The sequence below is a fragment of the Lates calcarifer genome, linkage group LG7_1, assembly GCF_001640805.2.
Source record: "Lates calcarifer isolate ASB-BC8 linkage group LG7_1, TLL_Latcal_v3, whole genome shotgun sequence".
In the NCBI taxonomy this organism is placed as follows: domain Eukaryota; kingdom Metazoa; phylum Chordata; class Actinopteri; family Centropomidae; genus Lates; species Lates calcarifer.
In genome coordinates this window covers 8,756,684-8,780,454 of record NC_066839.1, presented here as the reverse complement: position 1 = coordinate 8,780,454, position 23,771 = coordinate 8,756,684, and the positions used below count along the sequence as shown (strand labels likewise).

Below are 23,771 nucleotides of genomic sequence, written 5' to 3'. Positions count from 1 at the left end.
TCCATTTTTCACCAAATTATCTATTGAATATTTGAGGAGGTGCATTTTGATTTGTGGATAATAGGAAATATTGTTGTTATGATGACAAATTTCAGGATTTATTTGATATTTTTCGAGGGAATAAAATAAATTCTACTCAGGAAACAAAACACTCTGATTATTTGCCATTTAAGTCGATGTGATATCAAGGTTTTATATATTAAATTAGCATACACGGATGAAACCTGTTTTATGGTTGCTTAATTTAATTGCGGGAATAAATGAATGTTTTCTTTTTTCTGGAATAACAACTGATATTTTTTGTTTTTGTTTTATTCTGGATATTTTTCTTTAAATAATCATCAGCTGAGCGTCTTTAAAGCTTTGATTTAGCCTCTCACCTGCAGAACATTTCTCTGCTCTGCTGATTTTTTTCCCTCCATTTTTATTATTTCAGCTTGATCCATGATCTCCACGCTAATGACAAAAACACAAGATCACATCCAAGCTCAGTTCGGGCACGGCCAAGTGCCGCGCATACCTTGCCGTACACCAAAAACGACGCCCACGGTGAGCGTCCAATCATTAAACGATTTTCCACCAGTTCTGTCCAATCGGAGCCGGGTGGGCACACGGTGGGCGGGTCCCAAGCCGTTCCAGAGAGGGACATTGAGATAGTTGAGGAGAGGAGGCTTGTTGGGCACGAATGCCACTCGTTGCGCGTCCTTATAATTTGGAGAGGTGTATGCAGCGCACGGCCCGTTCGCCTTTCCAGGTGGAAATCCAGGAGGAGCTGAGAACCGAACTTAACTGGGACGACTGGTGAACCCGGTTCAGGACAGGTGAAATTCCCAGCAGGCTGCCTTTCAAGGCCACACGCAGGATCGATCCTGATGTAGGAAAATACAGTGTGTCTCAGCTCGGGTAGGAAAACTGCTAATGTGTCTGTGTCAACAAGTCTGTCAACTAGTTCTGGATGACATTTTTGATTTTCTTTAAAAAAGGAAAAAGTGTTTTAAAAAATGGATCAGCGAGTCACTGTCGCCCCCCAACGCACTTGCACACGTTTCAGGAATTGTATTGGATCAAATGTCATTTCCTCGATACTGCTGGAGTGATCAGAAATGGGATGCCTTAAAAAACGCCTTGTATTCCATTTGACTCCTGTAGCAGCAGAAATACAATATTTATTTCTCTTTTAATTCTGTTAGTCTAAATATTAAAGACGTGTAAAATGACTTGAGGTGGACATGTTTGCAGAGCTCCTATATCACCAAAAACTTAGAGAAAAATGTGGACGAGTAGGGCTTGTCTTATATAAAAGTAAAAAGAAAACAAATATGAATGCATCCACCATGCATGCATTATTGCTCTACAGTCAGGAGTGTGTGTATTGTTTATATCCTCATTAGACTAAATTACATCGATGTAACGTTTGGGAATTGTCAGTGATAATGTTTCCTATTTTCTGCTCCTGTAACTGTTGCTGTCTTGGTGGATATGTAGTTTTTTTTTCCACATTGCGGCCATTGTTGCTGCCTCTCCTCGTGCTGCTGCTGTTAAAACCAGAGCCTATCCTGGCTGTATATCTCCCTCATTAAATTAGACTTGTGTTTTTGATTGATGCCTTATGGGAAAATTAATCCATAGCGTTGTTTTTACAGAGTCACCTCCTTCTGACACGCCGGCCTGTGTCAGGCATATATCAAAACAGCACGAGGGAACACTTACATCATGTCCGGTCTTAGTGTAAACGCAGGGCTCTGCATATGAAAATGCAATGATGCTTTTTCTACTGGATAGAAAATAAATGAGTCCCCCCTCCCTGTGTTTTGCAGGTCATGGGTGAACGCCAGCGGCCGCACCGAGGAGGTTTAACTTCAACCAGCTGAAGTATCACTAACCGCAAGTCCATCAGGAGTAGGACCAGGGGATATTCACACATTCTGGATTCAACTCTTTCTATTACTTAAAAAAGAGGCTTGTTTTTGTTCTAAATTGGTAACAATTACAATGAAAAGGAGGCAGAGCGGAGAGGAACCAGTCCAGCCGCTGATGTGAACGACCGCCGCCGTCTCACACGAGGACAGGGATACAGTGAGAGAGAGAGAGAGAAAAAAAATCAGGCTCCGAGATGAAGGAGAAATCCAAAACAGCCGCAAGGACTAGACGGGAAAAGGAGAACAGTGAATTTTATGAACTGGCCAAAATGTTGCCTCTGCCGTCGGCCATCACCTCTCAGTTGGACAAAGCGTCGATTATAAGGCTGACAACAAGTTACCTGAAGATGAGAATTGTTTTCCCTCAGGGTGAGCGATCATATCACTTAAACACAACACTCTGGTCAGCTGTGGAGTTCAGTTTAAGAGAGAATATACTGATTTTACTCATGTATTTTTTTTTTTTAATCATAAACTTACAAAATAATTCTTACCCTTAAGGTCATAAAGTCTGACGAAAACTATATTTTTAGCGATAAAAAATATATAGAATGATGAGAAAAATCACGGCACATGAAGGGAAAAAAGTACATTCGTTAAAATAAAATCACTTCCCTAATAAGATGGTGATACCACGATGAAAATATATTCTATATTTTTTTTTCTATACTTCTGTTAATAAGTGCAAATAAAATACAGATACAGTGGTTATAATAATTCCTGAAATCCCTTCAGGTCTTAACAATATTATAGGGATGTTATGGCAGATTAAAAAATGAAATGAAATGAAATTTAAGCACTGTTGCTGTACCCGCGCTCAGGACTCACAGGCTCACTTTAAACCACGCAGAAATATTATAGGAATATTATAGCGATTCCTCATTGATCTACAGGGAGTCTTCACAAATGGATTATGATCGTTTTTAATTCAGTGTGTCCAGAGGAAACGGGTCTGCCACCATCTTTTATACAGGTCTCTGCAGGCTTCTTTTGACTGCGTGACTGAGAACAAGATGTACCAATTATAAAACAGGCCCTGCAAGGCTTCTAATCACCTAAAGCCATGTGAGGGGGAGGCACACACACATACACAAACACACACACACAATCTCACACAGCCTCTCTTGTATAAGAAAAAAAAATGCTATAAATGATCTCCCATGAAATCAGATCATAAGCCAACGTTTTTGCTGCCATGTGTACTTACTATAGCAGACAGGTCATGCCATGTGACACAAAACACTGTTAGACAGACTACACGAAAAAAAATTTATAAAGAAACATTTTTATTTTAATATTTTGTGTCCATCAGCCGAGAAACGTCTCTTTTTTGTTGTACGTCCGTCATTCTCTACATCCTCTCACCTGATGGCATGATATTAGTCCACACGTCCTGCCAATGGGCAGCAGAGACCTATTTTTATTTTCATTTACAGCAGGGGGAGAGGAACACCTAATGTACTGATGACACCCCAGCTCCACGAGATGTCTGATTAAACTGAATGAATTTCAATGACAAATTCAGGCTACTTGCTTTGTTCCATTTACACTGAAAACAGTGGCCTCTGGACTAAAAATCCAAAGAGGTCATTTTTGTGGCAAAATATAAGGATACAAAAAAAAAAAAAAAAAAAAAAAACCAGCTAGAGGGCCAATAATAATAAAATAATAATTATGATGATGACAATATTATTAATAATATGAGTATGATGATGCATTTAAATATAATCCTGCTTTTAAAGTTATGTCATCTCTCCAGATTGAGAGCCTATATTACATTATAGTTATAGTTATAAAAGGCACATGGCCCGTGCACCTTGTAAACACTAATTCGTGTCTCCAGCTTGTCCAACATATGAGAGACAGGAGGGGACACTGTATTTGATTTAGTGTATGATTTAACACTAAATAGACTTCTCCTTCTTCTTTTTTACCCTATTTAAAAAAAAAAAAAAACAGGTTCGCCTCTGGCTTAAGGTTGAGTGTGACTGTGTTTATATATATATGTGCGCGTGTGTGTGACACAAAGAGAGAGTGAGACAGTCCTGCCTTTTTCAGTGGGTTAACTTTGATAAAAATAAAAATACAAAATACTGTAGATTTGTATAGCCATACAACCAACGAAACAGTATTATAGTTTTTTGCACTATTAATATAGATAAGACATCTTCCATGACATTATAATGTCAAACAGAGTTATTTCACTCTCTGCAGGTCTGGGTGAGGCTTGGGGTCATGCAAGTCGAACAAGATCTTTGGACAACATTGGTCGAGAGCTGGGGTCTCATTTACTGCAGGTAGCTATTTTAATATTTACAGCACCCAGAAATATGTTATTGATCATCTACAGACGAATATAGTCGTCATAGATCAATCATTTTCACTGGTAACTGTACCCATACTATGGTTTTATTTACAGACGTTGGACGGATTCATCTTTGTTGTGGCTCCAGATGGGAAGATAATGTACATTTCAGAGACAGCGTCGGTCCATTTAGGACTGTCTCAGGTCCGTTTCATGCTATCATATTTATACACTTCAGATATTTTTTTTCTGCATGTGTGTTATTCTGACTGGCTGTACTTTAAAGCTAATTCAAAACAGCGGGGAAACCGTGTTGACAGCTCCTCGGTAAATGAAAATATCGCCCGCCAGGCAGCCTACCCGTTAATTACTTGAGTTAATCTCAACAGGTAGAGTTGACTGGGAACAGTATTTATGAATATGTCCATCCCGCCGACCACGACGAGATGACAGCTGTCCTGACGCCACATCAGCCCTATCATTCCCATTTCGTCCAAGGTAAAATACACTTCCTCTCTAGAACTCTCCATATGCGCAAATGTATGTAATACATTTGCAATTTAAATACAAATAATTCATTCTGTCTGTAGCACCAGCATGTGGCATACATAAATGTAGCGTGCGTCAATATGACATTATTAATATTACAGATGATATATAATGTGCGCCATTATGTGCGTCTTACATCGAGTAGAAATGCAATAACAATTCCCGCAGGAAGCATACTGAAATTAAGTCGCTTTATATTTTTCCATTTATGTTTTTTTTTTTTTTTAAATTTATAGAACACAAATAATGCTTTATTTCGCAGGTCATGATTGCATATTATAAAACGTATTCATGCTTGAAATAAACAAGTGTATGGATTTCAGTATTCAACATTGAGCACAGCGACAGAATGTAGTCTGTTTTCTGTCTTCATATAAGAGGCTGTGATTGGACTCTTTCTTTCTAATCGCCCGGCTACAAAATGTTTTTCCTCCCTCAGAATATGAAGTGGAGCGCTCTTTCTTTTTGCGGATGAAATGTGTGCTGGCTAAAAGAAACGCAGGCCTCACCAGTGGAGGATACAAGGTAGGCAGTGAAGTTTTGTCACTGATAAACTAGTGTTTAATGAACATTTTATTAATTAACAAAATAATTAAGTGCAATTAATTAATTCATAATTGTATAAAATGTTTTTTCATACAAAGAAACAATTAATAATAAGTATTCCCATAATGTCCTATAATAAAGTTGTCAGCAGAATAAACATTTTAATATTGTCTACTATTTATATAAACTGTATTTTAATGATAATTCAATTTTTGTGATATCTAATTTACTTTAAAGGGAAATTTCATAATCTATGTGTCTCATGTTTTGTCACAGGTGATCCACTGCAGTGGCTACCTGAAGATCCGTCAGTACAGTCTGGACATGTCACCTTTTGAGGGCTGCTACCAGAATGTGGGTTTGGTCGCTGTGGGTCACTCTCTGCCACCCAGCGCCGTGACCGAGATCAAACTTCACAGCAACATGTTCATGTTCAGAGCCAGTCTGGACATGAAACTCATCTTCCTGGACTCCAGGTATGTCATTTTTTTCTCTCACAGCATTTTCTAAGTTCTTTAAATAATTTGTTTGTTGTGTAATGTTCATTCATTTTTGTATGCTTAACGTTAACCCTACAATCCCAAGGGTGCTTCAGAGAAATTGCTGTGAAAAACTACTTGGGGGCAAAGGTTGTCGCCTGCAAAATACAATCAGTTTTTCCCCCAGGAATACAGGCAAATTCCAAATATCCCTGAATCGCAAAGCATATTTATAACATCGCTCCTTAATTCCTCTCCAGGGTAGCAGAGCTGACAGGGTATGAGCCCCAGGACCTGATAGAGAAAACTCTGTACCATCACGTCCACAGCTGTGACATCTTCCACCTCCGCTGTGCTCACCACCTCTGTGAGTTACAAGCCTTCTCTATTATACTTTTACAACACACTCCTTTTTTTTTTTTTTCTTTTTTCATTGGAGGGTCGGACAGTAACTGCTCAGGCAACCTGCTGCAGCCACCACTGAGCAGACAATCACACACAAACACGCTCGTCATTAAATACGTTAATCTGTTTTCTCTCTCATTTCTTTTATCTCCTTCAGTGCTGGTAAAAGGCCAAGTCACCACTAAGTATTATCGTTTCCTGGCCAAGCACGGTGGCTGGGTCTGGGTCCAGAGTTACGCCACAATCGTCCACAACAGCCGATCCTCCAGACCTCACTGTATCGTCAGCGTCAACTACGTCCTCACGTGAGTCTCACCACAGATTTCCATCTTAAAACCAGAGCTACTCTTAGAAAAACTGTCTCAACTGAGAGTAAAATATGTATGATGAATACTTTTTTGAGACATTTGTCCATGAGAAAGGTATGAATTGGTTGTAATTTTTCACTTTCCACATACTAAGTCATTACATTTATCACATTCTGGATTGAAATCCCTGAAATTACAGCCACAAAATCATCATAACACGAGGTTTATATACAGGTCTAAATGCAGCTACATTTTTAATGGTGTTTGCCGAGGGAACAGCCTTGAATATTTAACTAGATTAAGCAAAATGATATCATACACTCTTATGATCCATTCTCAGAGCTCACTCTATGATATGATGGGTCTTTGTCTCTTGGAGAAATCCTCCCCTTTATCCCTCTGTAGCCTCTCTGTACAAATCCACCAAATACTGCGGCTGCAGGGCTCTGGCAGTTTGTGTGTTATGAGAGCACAAAGCACACTAAGGCCCTTTGAGACAGCAAGACAAACATCAAGGTTCAACCCCATCAAAAAACCTCTACTGTCACCATCGATCTGCAGTCCAAGGAAAGCTAAATCGATCAAACGGTGAACTAGGAATCAATAGCTATCTCATAGCTGTAGCACATGTTGGATTTTCCTCGTTAGGTTTGGTTGATCCAAATGTCACTTTTCTGTGCGAGTGTGTGTTCTTCTATGTGTGTGATGTTGTGTTCGTGTGAGTCTCTGTACGTGCATGCATGCATATGGCAGCACTCCAAGTATTGATTTCCTCAATGCAGTAAGGAGAAAACAAAGTAACTATATTAAAATGACAGCGAATTTCCAAACGCATAATTAGGTCTAACACAGAAGTGTCAGGAAGCTTGCATGCAGCAAGAGCGAAAAAAAAAAAACATTAGTAAAGAAAACAACTACATAAAAAAAACAAGCAGCAATTCGATCACCTTGCCCCTGACAGCATTTTAACCCAACAAGAATCCATTAATAAATCATGTTTGGAGGTTGGCTGGTGGCGTATTTCAGACATGAGGTGCTCTGACATTGACCCTGAGGTGGAATTCGGCTAACACAGCTGAGTTTGCACAAAGGCCCAACATTATTGGCTCAGACATAAGTCAGCCAGGGCACAGATAGGATGCAGAACCAGCCACCGCAACTATACCTGCAAGAGCAAATAACACTCACACTGTGTACTGGCTATCCAAACACAGCCTTTCCCCTAAGGTGTTGTACATAAAGAATGGGTCATATTTAGAGTCATATTAAAGAGGCTGGCTGTGCAGGGTCAGGGATGGGCCACAGGGTTTAAAATGCCAGGCAGCTGCTATTACATACTGTTGATGTGATAAGTTAAGAATAGGCTCATGTTTGCTGAACACTTGACACAGGAGCCTTTTCACTCCCTCGACAGTGACACTTGGATTGAGTTCAGCCACAGGACAGTGGGTTAAAATGTCAAAAGATGGTGCACATGCTGCATGCACATACGCGAGTAAAAAAGCATTGAAAAATTGATTTTTTGTAAAGATGCTTGCAGTGGAAATTCAGTGCAGAGATGGCGTGCATGCACATGCATGTGTATGTGTGCACATTTACTGCATGTTGCTTTCTGGCAGCATTCTGGCAATGGTTGTGCGACAGAAAAGAATGATTAACTTTGCTCAGGTTGTCTTTTATTTTTCTCAGAAGTGGGAGGGCTTAGTGAATTTATCTTCAGTGTTGTTTTCACTTCTCATAGTCCTCACATCATTCATATCATAAAAAGTGTGTTTGCAAAATAAGTCTGTCTAGCTATCTATATTCAATATTGGCCAAGACGTCTGCTGCAGACTAATTACTGATTAGCTCACTCGGTGCACTACTGCCACCAGGAAAGAAAGGAGGTGCTCAGATTATATGGGGGGGAAATGCTAGCCTAAAGGTTTGAGAAGTTCTGAATTAACTGTGATCAAAGTGTAGTTGAGATTGGCTTTGGTATGACAAAACTAAGGTCTACAACAGTGCTAGCAGTTCTTTGAGGCTGTGCTAATGTCACAATGACAATGTTAGCATGCCAATTTTTAGCAGGTATAATGTGTACCACTATCTTGGTTTAGCAAGTTAGCATACCTATTTGCTACTTAGTATTGACAACAAAGTACAGCTAGCTGATGGGAATGGCATTAGTTCTGCAGGTATTTGGACATTTTGATCTGCTGGTGGTGCTAAATGAAAAGTCATGGTATTGCCAAAGATAGTGGATTTTTTCTTTATCGGGATATGAATGTTTGTGCCCAATTTTACGGCAGTCTGTCAACTAGTTGTTGAGACATTTCACTCAAAACTGCAAATGTCAACCCCATGGTAGTGCTAGAGGAAATGTCAGGAGGATCACCAAAGTCAGTATGTTTCATCCTTTAAGGACAGTGAAAATCTGTACAAAATTTCCTGGCAATTCTTCTGATAGTTGTTGAGATGTTTCAGTCAGGACCAATGTGGTGGACAGACCAACACCACCATCCCTAGATGGAAGGTTTTTTTAGTCAGTGGCAGGGCTAAAAAGTCACAACCTGGATAAATATAGGTTAAAATTTTTAGTCTTATCTCTAACATATATTTTGTCTGTGTCAAAAGGGACACTGAGTATAAGGGAATGCAGTTGTCCTTGGACCAAATGAGCCCCACCAAGCCAGCCTTCCCTTATGCTGACAGTCACAGTGAGGACAGGAAGAGCACCAAGTCACGTCTGACCCAGGCGAAGGCCAAAGCCAGAGTGTCACCCTACCCACAGGTAATAAACAGCCTGTTTTACCGAGCTAAATCAAGACAAGAGACTCTGTGCTTGGCTTAATTGTTAGAAAGCGTTTCAAGTCACAAACTCTCGGAACTGTGATTTTCTTGTTTCCGTCCAGCAGTTTTCCGCTTTCAATCCAGAACGTTCAGAGTCAGACCAAGACAGCCAATGGGGAGGAAGCCCTCTGACGGACTCTGCATCTCCTCAGCTGTTAGATCCCGGGGAGGCTGCAGAGACATCTTGTGCCTACCGACTGTATCCAGACTCAGGCTCCCTGTGCTACAGCCTCGGCCTATCCGAAGAAGATCTAGCCCATGCCCAAGCGCACCCTCACACCACCACCTGTGACCGCGTCCGATGCCAGAGTGGCCGCTACTTCCTAGGAACCCCCCAGTCGGGAAGAGAGGTGTGGTGGGATGCCACGCGCTCTGTGCTCTCGCTGCCGAAATCCTCTGTGGAAAACAGCGAAGGCTACGAAATCACATCCTACCATGGAGCCATTCACGGTGAGGTGCTAGGGTTGAGACCACAACCATCTGTCTCTGAAAATAGCTCTGGCCTAGCTTCTCCTGGTAGCTGTTTTCCAAATGTTATTATGGGACATGCTAAGTTGTTTACGGCGTCTCTTGCCAGTGTGCCGATTGCTACCATCTGTTCAAAAATTGCCTGCAATTGAAAGCCAAGTTATTTCACATTTCACATCCTCAAAGAGTGAAAAAACCCCCACTGTGTTTCTGCCAAGACATTCAGTCTAACAGACCATGATTCTATATGCATTTAAAGCAGGACTGTGCACATTACACATACAGACCCATGGTTATAGTAACTTAAAATATATGAGAAGACAAATAAGGTACATAAGGTATCTTGTTCAGAGCATTTTCACAGGCATTGGAAATGCAGGCAGAATTGCTTTAGTTGCTTATTAACTGAACGTAATTTATTTATTTCACTGTTTCAAAGGACGGGGACACTGGGATGAAGACAGTGTAGTGAGTTCACCTGATGGAGGCGGATCCACCAGTGATTCCGGTGAGCGTTACCACGGCGACCACTTTCGGGCGAGCCCTCGCGAGCCGAGCAAGATGGAGACCCTGATTCGCGCCACGCAGCAGATGATCAAAGAGGAAGAGAGCCGTCTGCAGCAACACAAGGCGCCGCTGGATGTCTCGGGGCTCGCCAGGGCTCACAGCCCGTGCTTCAACTCCTCACTACCCCACCACTCCCAGCTCACCATGCCCAGCGTGGTGTGTCGAGGCCCAGGGGCCCCCAGCATCGACCTCCCTTCTGAGCGCCTCCATCACCGGGATAGCATCAAAGTGCTGGGCCCACACGACAATGATGAAAACACGACCAGTCCTGCTTCTCTGTCTCGTCTCAGCAGCCCCAGCTCTGATGGGATCCCCAGGTCAGCCCTCTCCCTCACCAAAGACTACATGCAGACGGATCTGTCCCCCCACCCTTCACAACCCCATGGGAGCCCGCTGCTCTATCCAACCCAGGAGAGGCAGCCACTGGACAGGCAAGCGGCCTACGCTTTGACTGGGTACTCTCTAGAGCACCTTTACGACCCAGAGAACCTGCGAAGTTACTCGGGACTGGCCTGTGGAGGGGTCCAGTACGATGTGGCGTCTCATGTCAGGATGCAGGCGGAGCAGATGCAGGGACACAAGGCCACCTCAGTTATCATAACCAATGGGAGCTGACGATATTTGGTGCAGATAGATCCTGTTCTCTAAATGAGGATGTTACAGTAAGGTGGTACTGTATGCACATGCAACACTGACCAGGTGCTTGATGGGAAAGGCGAGACAATGAAAAAAAAAAGAATGAAAGGTACCTGCACTGGGTTGATGCGCCCTCTCTGGCGCATTCAGCACAATTTCTGTTTGTCAGGCCTGTGTATCATAACATTCTCTTTCTCTATCATCTAGAGAACAATTTCCAGAGACTCTAAAGGACTGGTGTTCGAGAACTAACATATTGGTGCGCCACCTGGCCACAGGGCGGAGGTTTGCTCCATTACATAGGAATACAGTGTTATTTTAAAGGCAGTGAGCTGAATTCTCCTTCCTGCAAAGGCGACCCAAGTTTTGAGTCTGGTTAAACATCAAGCCAGTGTTTCTGTTCCAAACGTCTTACGCATCATTGCCCATGTGAGTTAATCTGTCCTGGACACGATTTCCAAAGGCAGTAAGAAAATGTGTTGTTCCATTGCCCCTTCACCTGAAAACTCCATTGCACAGAGAATAATGTTTGACACATGAAGTGCAACATGGGAAAGGCGAGCTTTCCACTATTGTAAGATGTCAATGTTTCCTGGTATTTATTTGTCAGTGGGCTATTTTCTGTATGTGTCATTTCTTTCTGTCCAAGTAGAAACTTTAATGGTGGCATAAAATTAGTTTTGGTGTTTGGATTACACCAACATTAGATTAAAAAAAAAAAAGATCAAGTGGAAAAACAGAAAGAAAAAATGCCTCTGATATGTAAAAGTGTAAAATATGCAGGTCAACTTTAAACTGTTATAATGTGTATGTGATATGCCCTCACTTAGAGTGCAAAGTGAGATTACGAAACCAACTCATTTGTAATCTCCCCATGGTCTCTAAATATAGGCATTGTATGTATTGACTTACAGTTGTGGCTAAAATGATATTGTTTACATATCAGAGTATAATTTTTCCTGTTTTTACCTCACTGAACCTTTACCCAACATATTAGCATATGTAGAGTATGCTTGAAAATCCTATAAATTCTGCTCCACATGCAATTGTTCTCAGAGAAAACCATTTTTTTGTTTTGTCATGACAGCCTAAAGGGTTAAAAATGATTGATACCAACTTATCGAAAATATGTTGAATGTCTTTAGTTTCTTATTTAATTTATGATGTAAATATCATCACACAATGGACTTTTGGACAAGAAGTGACAAGATTATTTATTAATTGGTTAAAAAGTCTCTTAAATCTGAATACAGTTGCAAACAAATAACTTTTGTCTGTGTTGATTTTTGTCCCACAACTGTTGCCATCAGTGTTTGGAATGACATACATAATGTTGCTGCCTCTGAAAAATTGCCTAACCCGTCTTCTAGACATACTGTAGATAAATGTAGCATGTATGTTGTTCATCCACCATGAACAATCCGGACAGCTTTGTGCGATGTATTTTGAGATGTATAGATGTAAATATAGATATTAACATACATTCATATTCATATTAATATAAATAATAAGTCAATTATTTTTTATTTCCATGCAGTGCCACTGCAAGGACAGTTATTTATCAAAACATCAGAAAAAAATCTAATGTGATATATAGATGTAGGTTAAAAAATACAGATGATCTTTAAAGTTGATGGTCATTTTTTGTGATTTTATTTTTCTCATTGTTAACAAATCTCATTAAAAGACTAAAACTGGCAATGTAAGGATTTAAATCTAGATGTAAATTAGGTACAAATGCATAGTTTAATTTTATTTAAATGGCAAACTAATTTCTTTAAATTCCTGGGCACTATAGTTTTTAGCAAACATTACTCAAACAGGAGTAGTAATCCATTTGTTGTGGAACTATTTTCAGCTGCGGATGAATACACGTTTGGCATGCTGAGAGTATTTATGACGGCAGGACGACGTATTTTGGGACTGACACAAATTACAGTGCCCATGGTCATCTTAATGAAGGCATAAAATACATAACCCACTCAGACAGTGTGGCTCACTGATGTTTTTGAACAGTGGAGATCAAGTTATACCAGGCTTTAGATATGGAAACAATATTTGTTAGTAAGATAAAGTCATTGTTAGTTTTGGTCATTTCATGGGACTTGTTTGTAATTAGAAAAAAATCTAAAATATCAAAAGCCCAAAGGGTTTACTGTTCAGATATACCTGACCAAGTCAATTAAAAGCAGGTATTACGACAAACCTCTAGCACAAGAACCTACTACAAATCATTACGACAGCAAACTACTACAACTACCAAGCTGTCACATTTTAAAAGCACTTGCAGCAACACGTTCCCTCTGTTGGAACAGTTGAACTTGCACGTTTAGCTGCTCTGACCTCTGCTCGCAGGCAATTTCTCTGCCATGTATTTTAATGTATGTAAGTTATTCACATGTAGCCGGAGAACTGGCCTGCCTGCCTGTCTGAGCTGAGAGGGACCTGGACACAGTCTGGGCTTGGATGCAGAGCTCCCATCAGTCACCACTGACATGACCATCTGATGGTCTGCCAGACATCACTGCTGCTGTCATTCCAGGAGGTGGAACTACTACACCGCTCTGCTGTTGACATCACAGAGGTTTAGGAAGGGTGTGTGTGTGTGTGTGTGTGACTGAGCGAGTGTGTGTTTATTGCAGAGATACTTCAATAATAAGAGGCCTATTTTTTTTCTTCTAAACACTGGGGCTTTTGCCTGATGTGCCCTGAAGGCTTTCACATGTAGAGTCGACTACAAATGCAGCCAAACACTGGGCCTCTTGCCCAGACTTTGCACACTTGCATAGACCTCTCCACCCACCACACTATTCCTCACTCTTCCACACGAGATCCTCTCTGTCCTACCTCAGTCATATAGAAAGAAACAGGCTATTATAGAGCCCCAGAGTCGGAGGGGAGCTGCAAAGTTGTGAGCCAACAAAAGGAAGATGAACAGTTTTCTCACAAATTTTGAGAAAAAAATATCATTGAGAATAGCAAAAGTAGGAGAAGCAATCAGATCCTCTTGTACTTATGCAGAGTGCCTAGTTTTAGAGACTCATATTATTATAGGCATATTACTGCATTATGATTTACAAAGTCAGCATTTTAATGTTGTAGCTTGTCAAGGTTGAACAAACTAAAACTAATTCATAAACTCTTGGGTTGGTTCATCAGTAAAAATCATCATATTTTATTGGTAATATATTTTTGAAGCCAAATCTGTACCACTTGCTAATCTAATAAGGCACTTTTAAGTTATAATTAGTAATTCTGTTAATGATTAATAAAATGCTCACCAAATCTTTGTAGACGAGTCATTGTCTATGAATCTGTTTCTAGGTTGTAAAAAAACAAAACAAAACACTACTCTCTGAAATGTAGAGGAGTAGTAGTATGAAGTATCATAAAATGTAAACACACCTGCAAAGTATCTCAAAACTCTAAGTATGGTACTTGAGTAAAAGTATTTTTTAGTTTCCACCACCGGCAAATTGTAAAAACAAAATTTCAGGCAGCTGGGGAACACACTTAAACTACAGCTGTGGTATATTTGATTTTTTAGGAGTGATTCAAGAAGCATATATTGGGAACAGAATAAAACCAATCAGGAATAAAGCAAAGGATCATATGATGTCACTGCACAAACAGATGTGTTATGTTAATCATTTCCTTACTCTCAGGAACTCCTCCTAATGAAGCACAGCGCTGCAAAATTAAAGCATTTGCGGTTAATCTAACTACTATGCTACTGCAAATAAAAAGCATGAGTGAATCGGCTTTGCGTACACCATAAGGCATTAGCAGTTAGAGGAGATAAAGATGCTGGTTGTGTAATGCAGTTGACTTTATGTGGAAGGAAACTATGGAACACAAAAGGTGCGATCCAGGGGGGTTCACAACTGCAGTGCAGGAGAAATGGATCCTAACCTCACAAACGACCACAGAATTCAAGGGTGCAGGTGGTGCGAGGTTCAGAATATCCCCCTGAACGTCTACTTGATTGATTTCAGGCCCTGGATTGAGGCACAATTGCATATTCATACATCAATTAAAGTGTTCTTCCGCTAGTGCCTCGATAATTCAACCTGGCACTTAGTGAAGGAGTCATCCTTATGAAGCAGCTTCAGAGCAGCACAGAGGAAAATGTTTCAACATGTTTTCTGTTCTGTGTGTAAGTTATGACCTCTCTGAGTGTGAACTGACATCTCATAATTGTTTAATTGCTCTGCATCTCACATCTTTTTTTTTTTTTGTTGTTCCTTTCAAGCATTCAGCCCAGGATATTTTGCTCAACTGCAAAGTGTAAAATCATGCAAATATTGCACCGTGCATCAAAACATTTCCCACACAGCGATAAACAACTGGTCAACCGAGGGGCAAAAATAGACCAAAACCTGGGAAAATCGTTCAACCGGGGGCACTTAGTGACACCTCTGCAGCAGACCTCACTGCACCAGAACACATTTAGATGTTCTGATCGGGTGGACCAGGATATTGAGGTCATCGCCGAGGTCGATCTGATTGGCTGAGCCGGGAGACGGAGGTCGTTTTGCAAAGCAGGGAGGAAATAGAGTTTCTCTTTGTGTCACAGCACCTAATATGCTGCATATAATGTACATTATACAGTTAACATTAAACATTATAAAGCAGTTTCATTACTGTTGGCATTTTAGGACTTTCTTTTTCACCTATGAGGATTAACAATTTTTTTAGGTGTAAAACTGAAGGGTATATACAGTACATATAATGAAAGGTCACAAATATATTTTCTTATCTTTAAAAAGGGTAAGTAATTTCCCAAGACAGCTGGGAATTGTGGTTTTTAGCAAACACAACTCAAACAGGAATAAATAGTGCAGTTTTTGAGGACTATTTTCAGCTGCAGATTTGCTGTGCTGGTGAGTATTTACGGTAGCAGGACGGTGTAAATAGGAGTGACTCATAAAAAAACTACAGAGCCCATGTTCATCGTAATGAAGGAGCACTTCAGTCAGTGCAACATGTGGTGCACTGATGTGTTTCTCATAGCTTTTGGGCAACAATGGAGGTCTATGGCACAGAGGAATAAACTATATCAGCTTACACAGACAATACTAGGTAGTTGGGTTCATTTGTTATTTGTGTTCTTTTCATGAGATTTGCTGACAATATGAAATAATAATAACATTACAAACACAATTTCAAGTGGTCCATAATGATGTCAGACTCATCCAAATAAGTCATTGCCTATTTTCTGTTACGTAATCACTCATTTAAAGTCATTAAAATGAACATAAAGTTACCGGGCTTAATAAGTTGATTACTGCAATTTACTTTAAATTGACCCTTTTTTCACAATAATACAGCCAAACAGCCAACAGCTGGTGACTGTTGAATCTCCATCTCTACTAAAGTAGACAGCGTAAACAAAACAAAAATGGTTAGCTCTCTTAAAGTATGATGATTGACTTTAAATGTTAGTAAATTATGTAAAAGGATTTGGAACCAAATGAATTTGCAACATTCAGGGTTCCTCTAATTTGTATGTCCACAACTCCTTCCTGTGAAAGTGAGCTAAATTGTTTTAAAGCCACAAAACACTTGGGCCTCATAGAATAAATGTCACGGGTTTAAGAATGAAGTTTTTTTGCAAGTTATTTTGATGGAACTTTGTGTTTTAAATCAAAATCACACCAAAAGCATGATCTTTTTTTTTTTTTTTTTTATAAAAACCGTAACAAAAGCCCCTTAATTTAAAACTCACTAATCTCTCAGCAATAAGGCTATTAAAAAGACTACAAGTACAATATCCTGAGCCCCTGTCACACACACACACACACACATACACACACCACCAAGGCTCAGACAGTGTGAATCTAATGCCCTCCAATCCTGTGAATCCCTTTGTTCCTGATTTCACGCTTGATTTGCCCACAGCTTGAGTCTGGCTGGTATCAGCGCTCTTCTCACTGCTTTCACTCCTGCCAAATCCACAGAGCCACACAGGATCCATGTCTCTCCTCTCTGTCTGTCTGTCTCTCTGTCTCTCTCTCTCTCTCTCTCTCTCTCTCTGTGCTCTCGTCTGCCATTGTTCGTTCTAACATCTCTGCGAAACGCTCTCTTAACACATGCCAAGGAGTTGTGTTTGTTTGTTTGCATCTCACTCCTTCTTGCTGTAAACACCTCATCAATCTGCCAAGATCAGATCAGAGTGAATTCTGATAGTGTCACTTTGAATTGAACATGACTAATATAATTTCATTAAGGCAATATGTAAGTCCACTGGACATATATCTTTATTAAATGATTTCCTGTAGAGTTACAAGGATAATCCCCCGTGCATTGACGACCAAACTACACGCATGCTACAAATCGTCCATAAATCTTAAGATTGATTCAACACCTCTCATGAGAGGCCTTTCAGCCGCTCTGTTTTGAAATCTTCCCTTTCTAAAGCGGCACATCAGCCGAGGCTCTTCCACTCCGACAATCCCCCTCCCCAGCACTCGTACCAAGCAGATATTGTGACAGCTGCGCGAGGGGGGCAAGAGGGAGAGCGCAGGAGACAGCGAAGGAGAAAGAAGGAGAGAGGAAAGAGCGAGGAGAGAGTCCCTAGAGAGAAGGTGCCGGTGCTCCATGGCTCCAAGCCGCCGCCTGCATGCCAATGAGGAGATTCCCCTGCAGCAAGCAGCAGCAGCAGCGGCGGCAGTGGCGGCAGCGGTAGTGGAGCAGAGCAGCAGGAGGGGCCCCCGGTGCTGACACTGTACCTCTATAGTCCTTGATAGTCACATTACACACTCCTCACAAAAGAGCTGAAGACCAGATGGATTTCTAGAGGAAAACGCAGAGAAATGACCAAATAGCAAATCAAAGTAACTGTAAACACGCTGGCGATAATTATCTCCAAACAACAATAATCCAAATTAATGTAATTATTCCAGCATGACTTTTCCTTTCTCATCAAAGGGCAAACCTGTAACACTCCTTTGCTATTATATATAATCAATCAATTTATGTCCAGTGTATTTCATGAGTTATTTTGTGTCTTGTTGTAATTTTCTTTGTATGCAGTTTTCTCATGGATACTTCATTTGGTCATTTCCAAAATGCCTCCTGACAGTGACTTTAGAAAGGAAAATGTAGTTGGCAACAATGATTGCAAGAGAGCAAGCACAAAAAGAGTTTCCACAACCTGTTTTTTTTTTTAGTAAAAAAAGAGTGTGAATGAGCTGCATGACTCTGCTCTGTTTTATCTGATTCCTCTGGTTACCCCTGACTCTTCCAGGATGGTTTTGTCGGTGTGAGTGTTGACTGGAAAGACGTCTTTTCTCTTTAACTACGAGCAACTGACACCAAAACCTGCTGTTTACTGGTCATTAAGCAATTTAAGGCATTAAAGGATATGTTCAGAACTTTTTAAGTTTGACAGTCAGGTGCCATTATGAACACTAGAGGAAGAGGCTCTGCTCACTGTAATCACTCCTCCAACCATTAATAGACGCCTTCTTAATGTGTTCTCAGTGGAAGTGATGGGGACATGAAGCTCCTCTTGATTTTGCTAATCATCAAAGCTTTGTATTAAATTTCTAATATATTTTTGAACAAAAGGAGGACTGAGGATTTTGTCTCCCATCGGTCACACAATACAAACAGGAGAAGTGATTATAGCAAGCAAAATCTCTTTTAATGTTCACATAGGCACTTGGCTATTGTTTTAAGGGAGATTTGAACATTTCTGAGCCATTCAATTATGGCTGGATTGGAAGAATTCTCACTGTGAAGTCACATTGTGTAAGTTCAGCCATTTATCTGCAAGAATGGGAGCGATACAACAATACAGTGAACCAGAAATGTGAGCTCCCCCACCAAGGCAAGTTGACAAACAGCATATTTTATGTTTATAGCAAATGGGGGGGGGGGGGGGTGTTCTTTCACTCCCTTTTTTCACTTTTAATCGTTTTTCTCTAACAGTACAACACCAGTTACATCTGTGATCCTTGTACCAACAGCAGCAGTGTGAGTGAGAGCATTAGCTGTGTGTAACCACCCACCCCACCCCACCCCTCTCCAGAAGAATTAATAACTAATTATGTCAGGTCACTCGTCCAGATGGTGGTATCAGATGGGCCCACTGTCTGAACCTCACCTCCAACAAGCACCTCTGACCCTGGCGGCCACCATCACCCCTGGCAACATGGAGTTCTGAGGCCCATGCCGGTGGGAGGATGGAATTGGAGGGGGGGGGGTACGTGAGGGTTTGGGGTACACATAAAGAAGTGGTGGGGGGGGTACGAGCTGGGCGTGTCTGATCAGTGTTGGATGGCTGCCTTTAAAGCTCCATGAATACAAGACTCCCTACCGGGGCCCTGATCTCCACGGTCATGATTCTGTTATTACACGCCATGTTTCCCGTGATGGGCAGATGGCTCAGAGCATCGGCACATGCATTCACACGCATTCAACACACGCCGGGCCCGTCGCATCAATGGACACAACCTGATACTCCCCTTTCTTGTCTCATTAAGAAGCTATAGAAACATAAGAACATAATAGGAGGGAATTAAGTGCCCGTGTGGATGTCAAAGGGGGGACGTGGCAGAAGATTGGGACGAGGGGCTAACAAGCGCATGGCGCGCTCCCTCAGCTTTGTGCGGTGATTAGTGTTTTCGACAGGGCTGACGGGTAAAAGACAAGCCCTCTGGGACGGAGCAGCTTTTAAACAGACACTTAAACAGCCAGGAAAGTGACAGCAGAGAGAAGCAGGCATCAAAGCCCCTAGCTGATAGGAAAATGTGTGGTGTGCATGTCATGTGAAAGAAGACAAGGGTTTAGCATAAAGGTATAGATAACTTATACATGTCTGATGTCACACAGAGCATATCATTTCCAATGTCAGTGTTACACTGCTTTAAAAAACTGGCTTCCATTTGGTGGTTACAAATATCTAAAAATGAAATATGTTCTGATATTAAAATATATCAATGACATGTATTTTATGATATTTGATATTAATACATCATTGTAAACTTCAGAAATAAAATAGAATAAATGAACTACATTTCCACACTTATTTGTTTTTGATGGAAAAAAACAGCAATAATTATCCAAATAAATAAACAAATTAGTAATGTGAGCCATTAACTTCTGCTGAGTTTTACTTCGACTTAAGCACATTTACAGCTTACATCCACCAGTTTTCCTTCCCTGTTTAAAAGATTTTGCTTTTCATTATGTCCTCTGAAAACTCTTTTACCATTTGTCACATAAAAGCCTCCTAAACTCTTGAGCAAACAGGAACTTTACCAAAGCTCCCCTGTGCAAGACCGCAGGACCAGATGATGTCTCTGCCCCGTGTTTGAGCAGGAGACACGGGACAAAGCAGCTAAGAAGAAACCAAACAAAGGACACCTTAAAAAGGATTTAAGGTGTTTAACCACATCTTATTCATTCTGCCACTTTCTCTCCTCAGGAAAAAAAAAAAAGTGGATAAAGACCGAGGACAAAAGCAGCACCCCTTTCACAGTTTCAGTGCGTGGCAGTCGATTTCATGTACATCACACTACTGATATCATTGCAGCTTGAGCTTTTAAACACTCAGTCAAAGAAATTATGAATGGCAGTAAAGAGATTGGTGGCTATCACTCACTCAATTATAGTAGATGGCCTGACACGTGTTGATAAACACCTTTAATTACTTGTGAAAAGGTTCATCATTATCATTACATCATTACTTTCTGGCATTCTGGTGCTAAGTGTCTAACAGGATTAGCCTGCCAGTCACGTTTCTCCTCTCAGTCGAGCAGACAATAGACAACTTTACCAGCTGGCTGCTTTTTGCTGTCGGTTCTTTATGAACTCACAAATTTTGGCCATGCATTTTGGGATATGGAAAAATGGATCCATGTTATCCAAAATTTGTGGATTTTGAATTTTTCAGAAAAACTGTAGGATTAAGTGTTGCTTTGTGCTCTGAGAAAATTCTTCTCTTCGTTGCCAGTTACGCTCAGCCACAAGTAATGAAGTCTGATACAACAGTCCTGCAGTAAATCCTCCCTTCATGAAGGTTAGCATGTTCAACTTGTGTTAAAACTATTTCAGAGAAGTGTTGATTCAACTGTATGATAATTCTGGAGCATGCGGTTTGTGATGCTGTTGAAGTGTACTGGATTACCTCTATTATTCTATTATTTTGTCCACCCCATTCATATCAGTGTGGTTAGTCTAAATCAGTTGTCTCCGATCTTTTTTGTCTGATTTACCCATTGCCCAGTCAGATGAACTCAAGCACCCCCATCTGTCATGTTCCAAATATGTTCTTAATAGTGGCCTGGGTGTTATCACTATTCATTATATAAAACTGGATATTATTACTCCATTTATCTATTACTTTAAGCTGACAGTTGCTAACTAGATTTTACACACTCAGATTAATGGGCATCTAACTATAGTCACTGAATTTACTAAAGTTCACTTGTAATACTCCTTGGCTGTTTATTTTCTTGATTAAAATATGTGAGGATACTTGTTAACTTTTTAATCAAATCACATCTGCTGGGTTTTTTTTTTTGTTTTGTTTTTTGTTTTTTTTTTTAGTTTAGTTGAGTTAATTAGTTGAGCTTTTTAAAAAAACCCTGGCAACTGCAGAAGTGCCCTCTGGGAGTATAAGTACCCCTGGTTGGGAATCACTGGTCTAAATAACAGAAACACCTCTCTGTATAATCCAGTACACTTCAACAGCACCACAGACTACAGCCTAAAAAAATATCATAAAGTTGAATCAGCAACAATCAGACTTAGTTAGTTTTAGCTAAGAGTGCCTAATAAAGTGGCAACTAAGTGCACTTCTTAAGCTGAATAAACCGTGTAAAAACCCATTGGATCGGCTGAAAAACACAGTGACACAAAGCTGAAAACATTTCTTTGCTGATGACAAGCTGAAGATACGTGGTTTTCACACGACAGCCACAAAATTAGATTTTAAAATGACATATTTACAGTTTGAAATATTTGAGACTAACACATCACAATTTAGCTCTCTTGAGCCCTTTACTCAGAAAACTAGATCATGAACAACACCAGTGCAATCGTCTGAATTGTTGTTGTGAAACATCTGGCGACAATTTTCCCTCACAAATATGGAGAAGAAAGAGGAATTTCTGTGTTCATCTTACACAGAACAATCATGTAAAAGCAGCATTTATCACCCATCGGTAATTTGATTTGACAATGTGGCAAAAAAACACAAAAACACGATTAACAAATAAGACTGCAGAGGTTGGGTACGGCGTATTTTTCTCAGCCATCATTATTCTTGCAGTTTCCACATATGTTGCTGCTGCACCAAGCCCAGCATCAGAATGGAGCCCTGTCACTATGTTACAGCAGGAATCTGATGATGGCCTCTTCTGAGCACCATCTGGTAGTACTATTCTTCAGCTGTTTGAAGAATCAAGAAAAATCAACCTATCATCCACCCCCACGCTACCCCCTGCACTCAGGCACACAAGCACACAGTCGTATGTACACACGTGACAGGCACCTGCACACGTACATACGCGTGCATAAAATTCATCCACGCACACTTCATTTGAGATGCACACTTTTCTCCTCGCTGCCAGCGGGAGTGTGATGTCATTACAGCTCTCTAAGGCCTCCTATTAGCCAGTGCTCTGTAATCACTCTGGTGATATATTAGTACAATGCATTGATTACCCCATAATCCAATCACTCGCCTGTTATTGATCTTTTATAGAGCGCCCCCCAGACAATAAAGCTGTAGCCACAGACTGTGGGTCAATAGGCACACGGGGAGAGAAGTCTCCTTGCAGCTAATTGGCTTATGAAATAATACAAACATTTTGCTTTCTCTACACCAGCAGAAATCAATGCAGAGCTTAGCTGGTGCATTCAAATCAATTGTCTTGAACCACATGTCTCAGTTTTTTTTTCTGTGTCAGGACTTGAATTCTCCTTCATGTTTTAAGCTTTATCACTCAATTCTGTGCAGTTAAATCTTTTTTCTTTGGCTCTATTTATGTCTTGCTAACTCATCTGCTTCCTCTCATTCCTTCTCTTTTTTTCCCCTACAATCTGTCTTGCCACTCCATCTTTCTTCCACTTGGTCTTCTCTCCTCTTTTACTCCTACTCCCTCTCCCTCTGTCCAGCCCTCAACTGATGTTGGGTTGCTTGATAAGTTTCTGCTTACAGGGAGACCACATCTGACACCCAGCTGTGTGGGTCATGGGCTGCAAAAGCAGCTGCTGGTCATAAATCACCCGAGCTGGAGGAGCTCTGGCACGCCTTCTGTCAGCCGTGAAACAAAGACGTAGAGGTAGTGGGGGGTCAGAGGTAGCCAACCTGGCTAACAACAGGAGACCCGGCACCACCTCTGTAACGCCATGCTGAACAGTTCTCCATTATAAAAATGAACTGTGTGACTGTCACAGAAGGATATATGCAACCAAGGCAGCTAGAGGATGCAAATGCAAAGTCAAGAAGTATGCTGTAATACGGTATGCAAGCAATTATGGTTAAACAGGCAATGCAGCTTGCGAGCTGTGAGGTCAGAGGACATACAACCCCTTGCTGAGTTACTGTAGCCACAGAAATGCAAAAAACATTCTGTCAACTAAAATGGAGGGTCTTTTGGTTTTCATTCAAAAACTTCAATGAACTCCAAATGAAGAAGAAAATACTGATTGATCACAAAAAAGAGATAATTTTAAGTGGTTATTTAACGTGGAATTTAACCTGGGAATATTGCTTTTCTTATATGAAATAAAAGAAATCTGA

General features: G+C 40.7%; 1 protein-coding gene across 2 annotated transcripts; it reads left to right on the top strand.

Moving 5' to 3' along the window:
- The first annotated feature begins 665 nt into the window (after positions 1 to 665).
- On the top strand, positions 666 to 12,291 carry LOC108895998 (single-minded homolog 1). 2 transcript variants are annotated; one of them, XM_018695019.2, is made up of 12 exons: positions 666 to 903; positions 1,818 to 2,288; positions 4,134 to 4,216; positions 4,339 to 4,428; positions 4,614 to 4,722; positions 5,213 to 5,298; positions 5,596 to 5,795; positions 6,059 to 6,165; positions 6,361 to 6,508; positions 9,128 to 9,284; positions 9,409 to 9,793; positions 10,251 to 12,291. In XM_018695019.2, the coding sequence occupies exons 2-12, from the start codon at positions 2,114 to 2,116 to the stop codon at positions 10,991 to 10,993; spliced, it is 2,283 nt and encodes a 760-aa protein (XP_018550535.1). In that variant the 5' UTR covers positions 666 to 903; positions 1,818 to 2,113; the 3' UTR covers positions 10,994 to 12,291. The 2 variants fall into 2 exon arrangements, with proteins under 2 accessions (XP_018550535.1, XP_018550534.1); XM_018695018.2 differs by having other exon boundaries at positions 9,406 to 9,793.
- The last annotated feature ends 11,480 nt before the right edge of the window (positions 12,292 to 23,771 follow it).

Bases quoted from the DNA above. Each gene is read 5' to 3' on its own strand.
- LOC108895998 (XM_018695018.2), top strand. From the start codon at position 2,114: ATGAAGGAGAAATCCAAAACAGCCGCAAGGACTAGACGGGAAAAGGAG. The intron at 2,289-4,133 runs GTGAGCGATCAT...CACTCTCTGCAG, and splicing joins GAGAATTGTTTTCCCTCAGG to GTCTGGGTGAGGCTTGGGGT. The intron at 5,796-6,058 runs GTATGTCATTTT...ATTCCTCTCCAG, and splicing joins CTCATCTTCCTGGACTCCAG to GGTAGCAGAGCTGACAGGGT.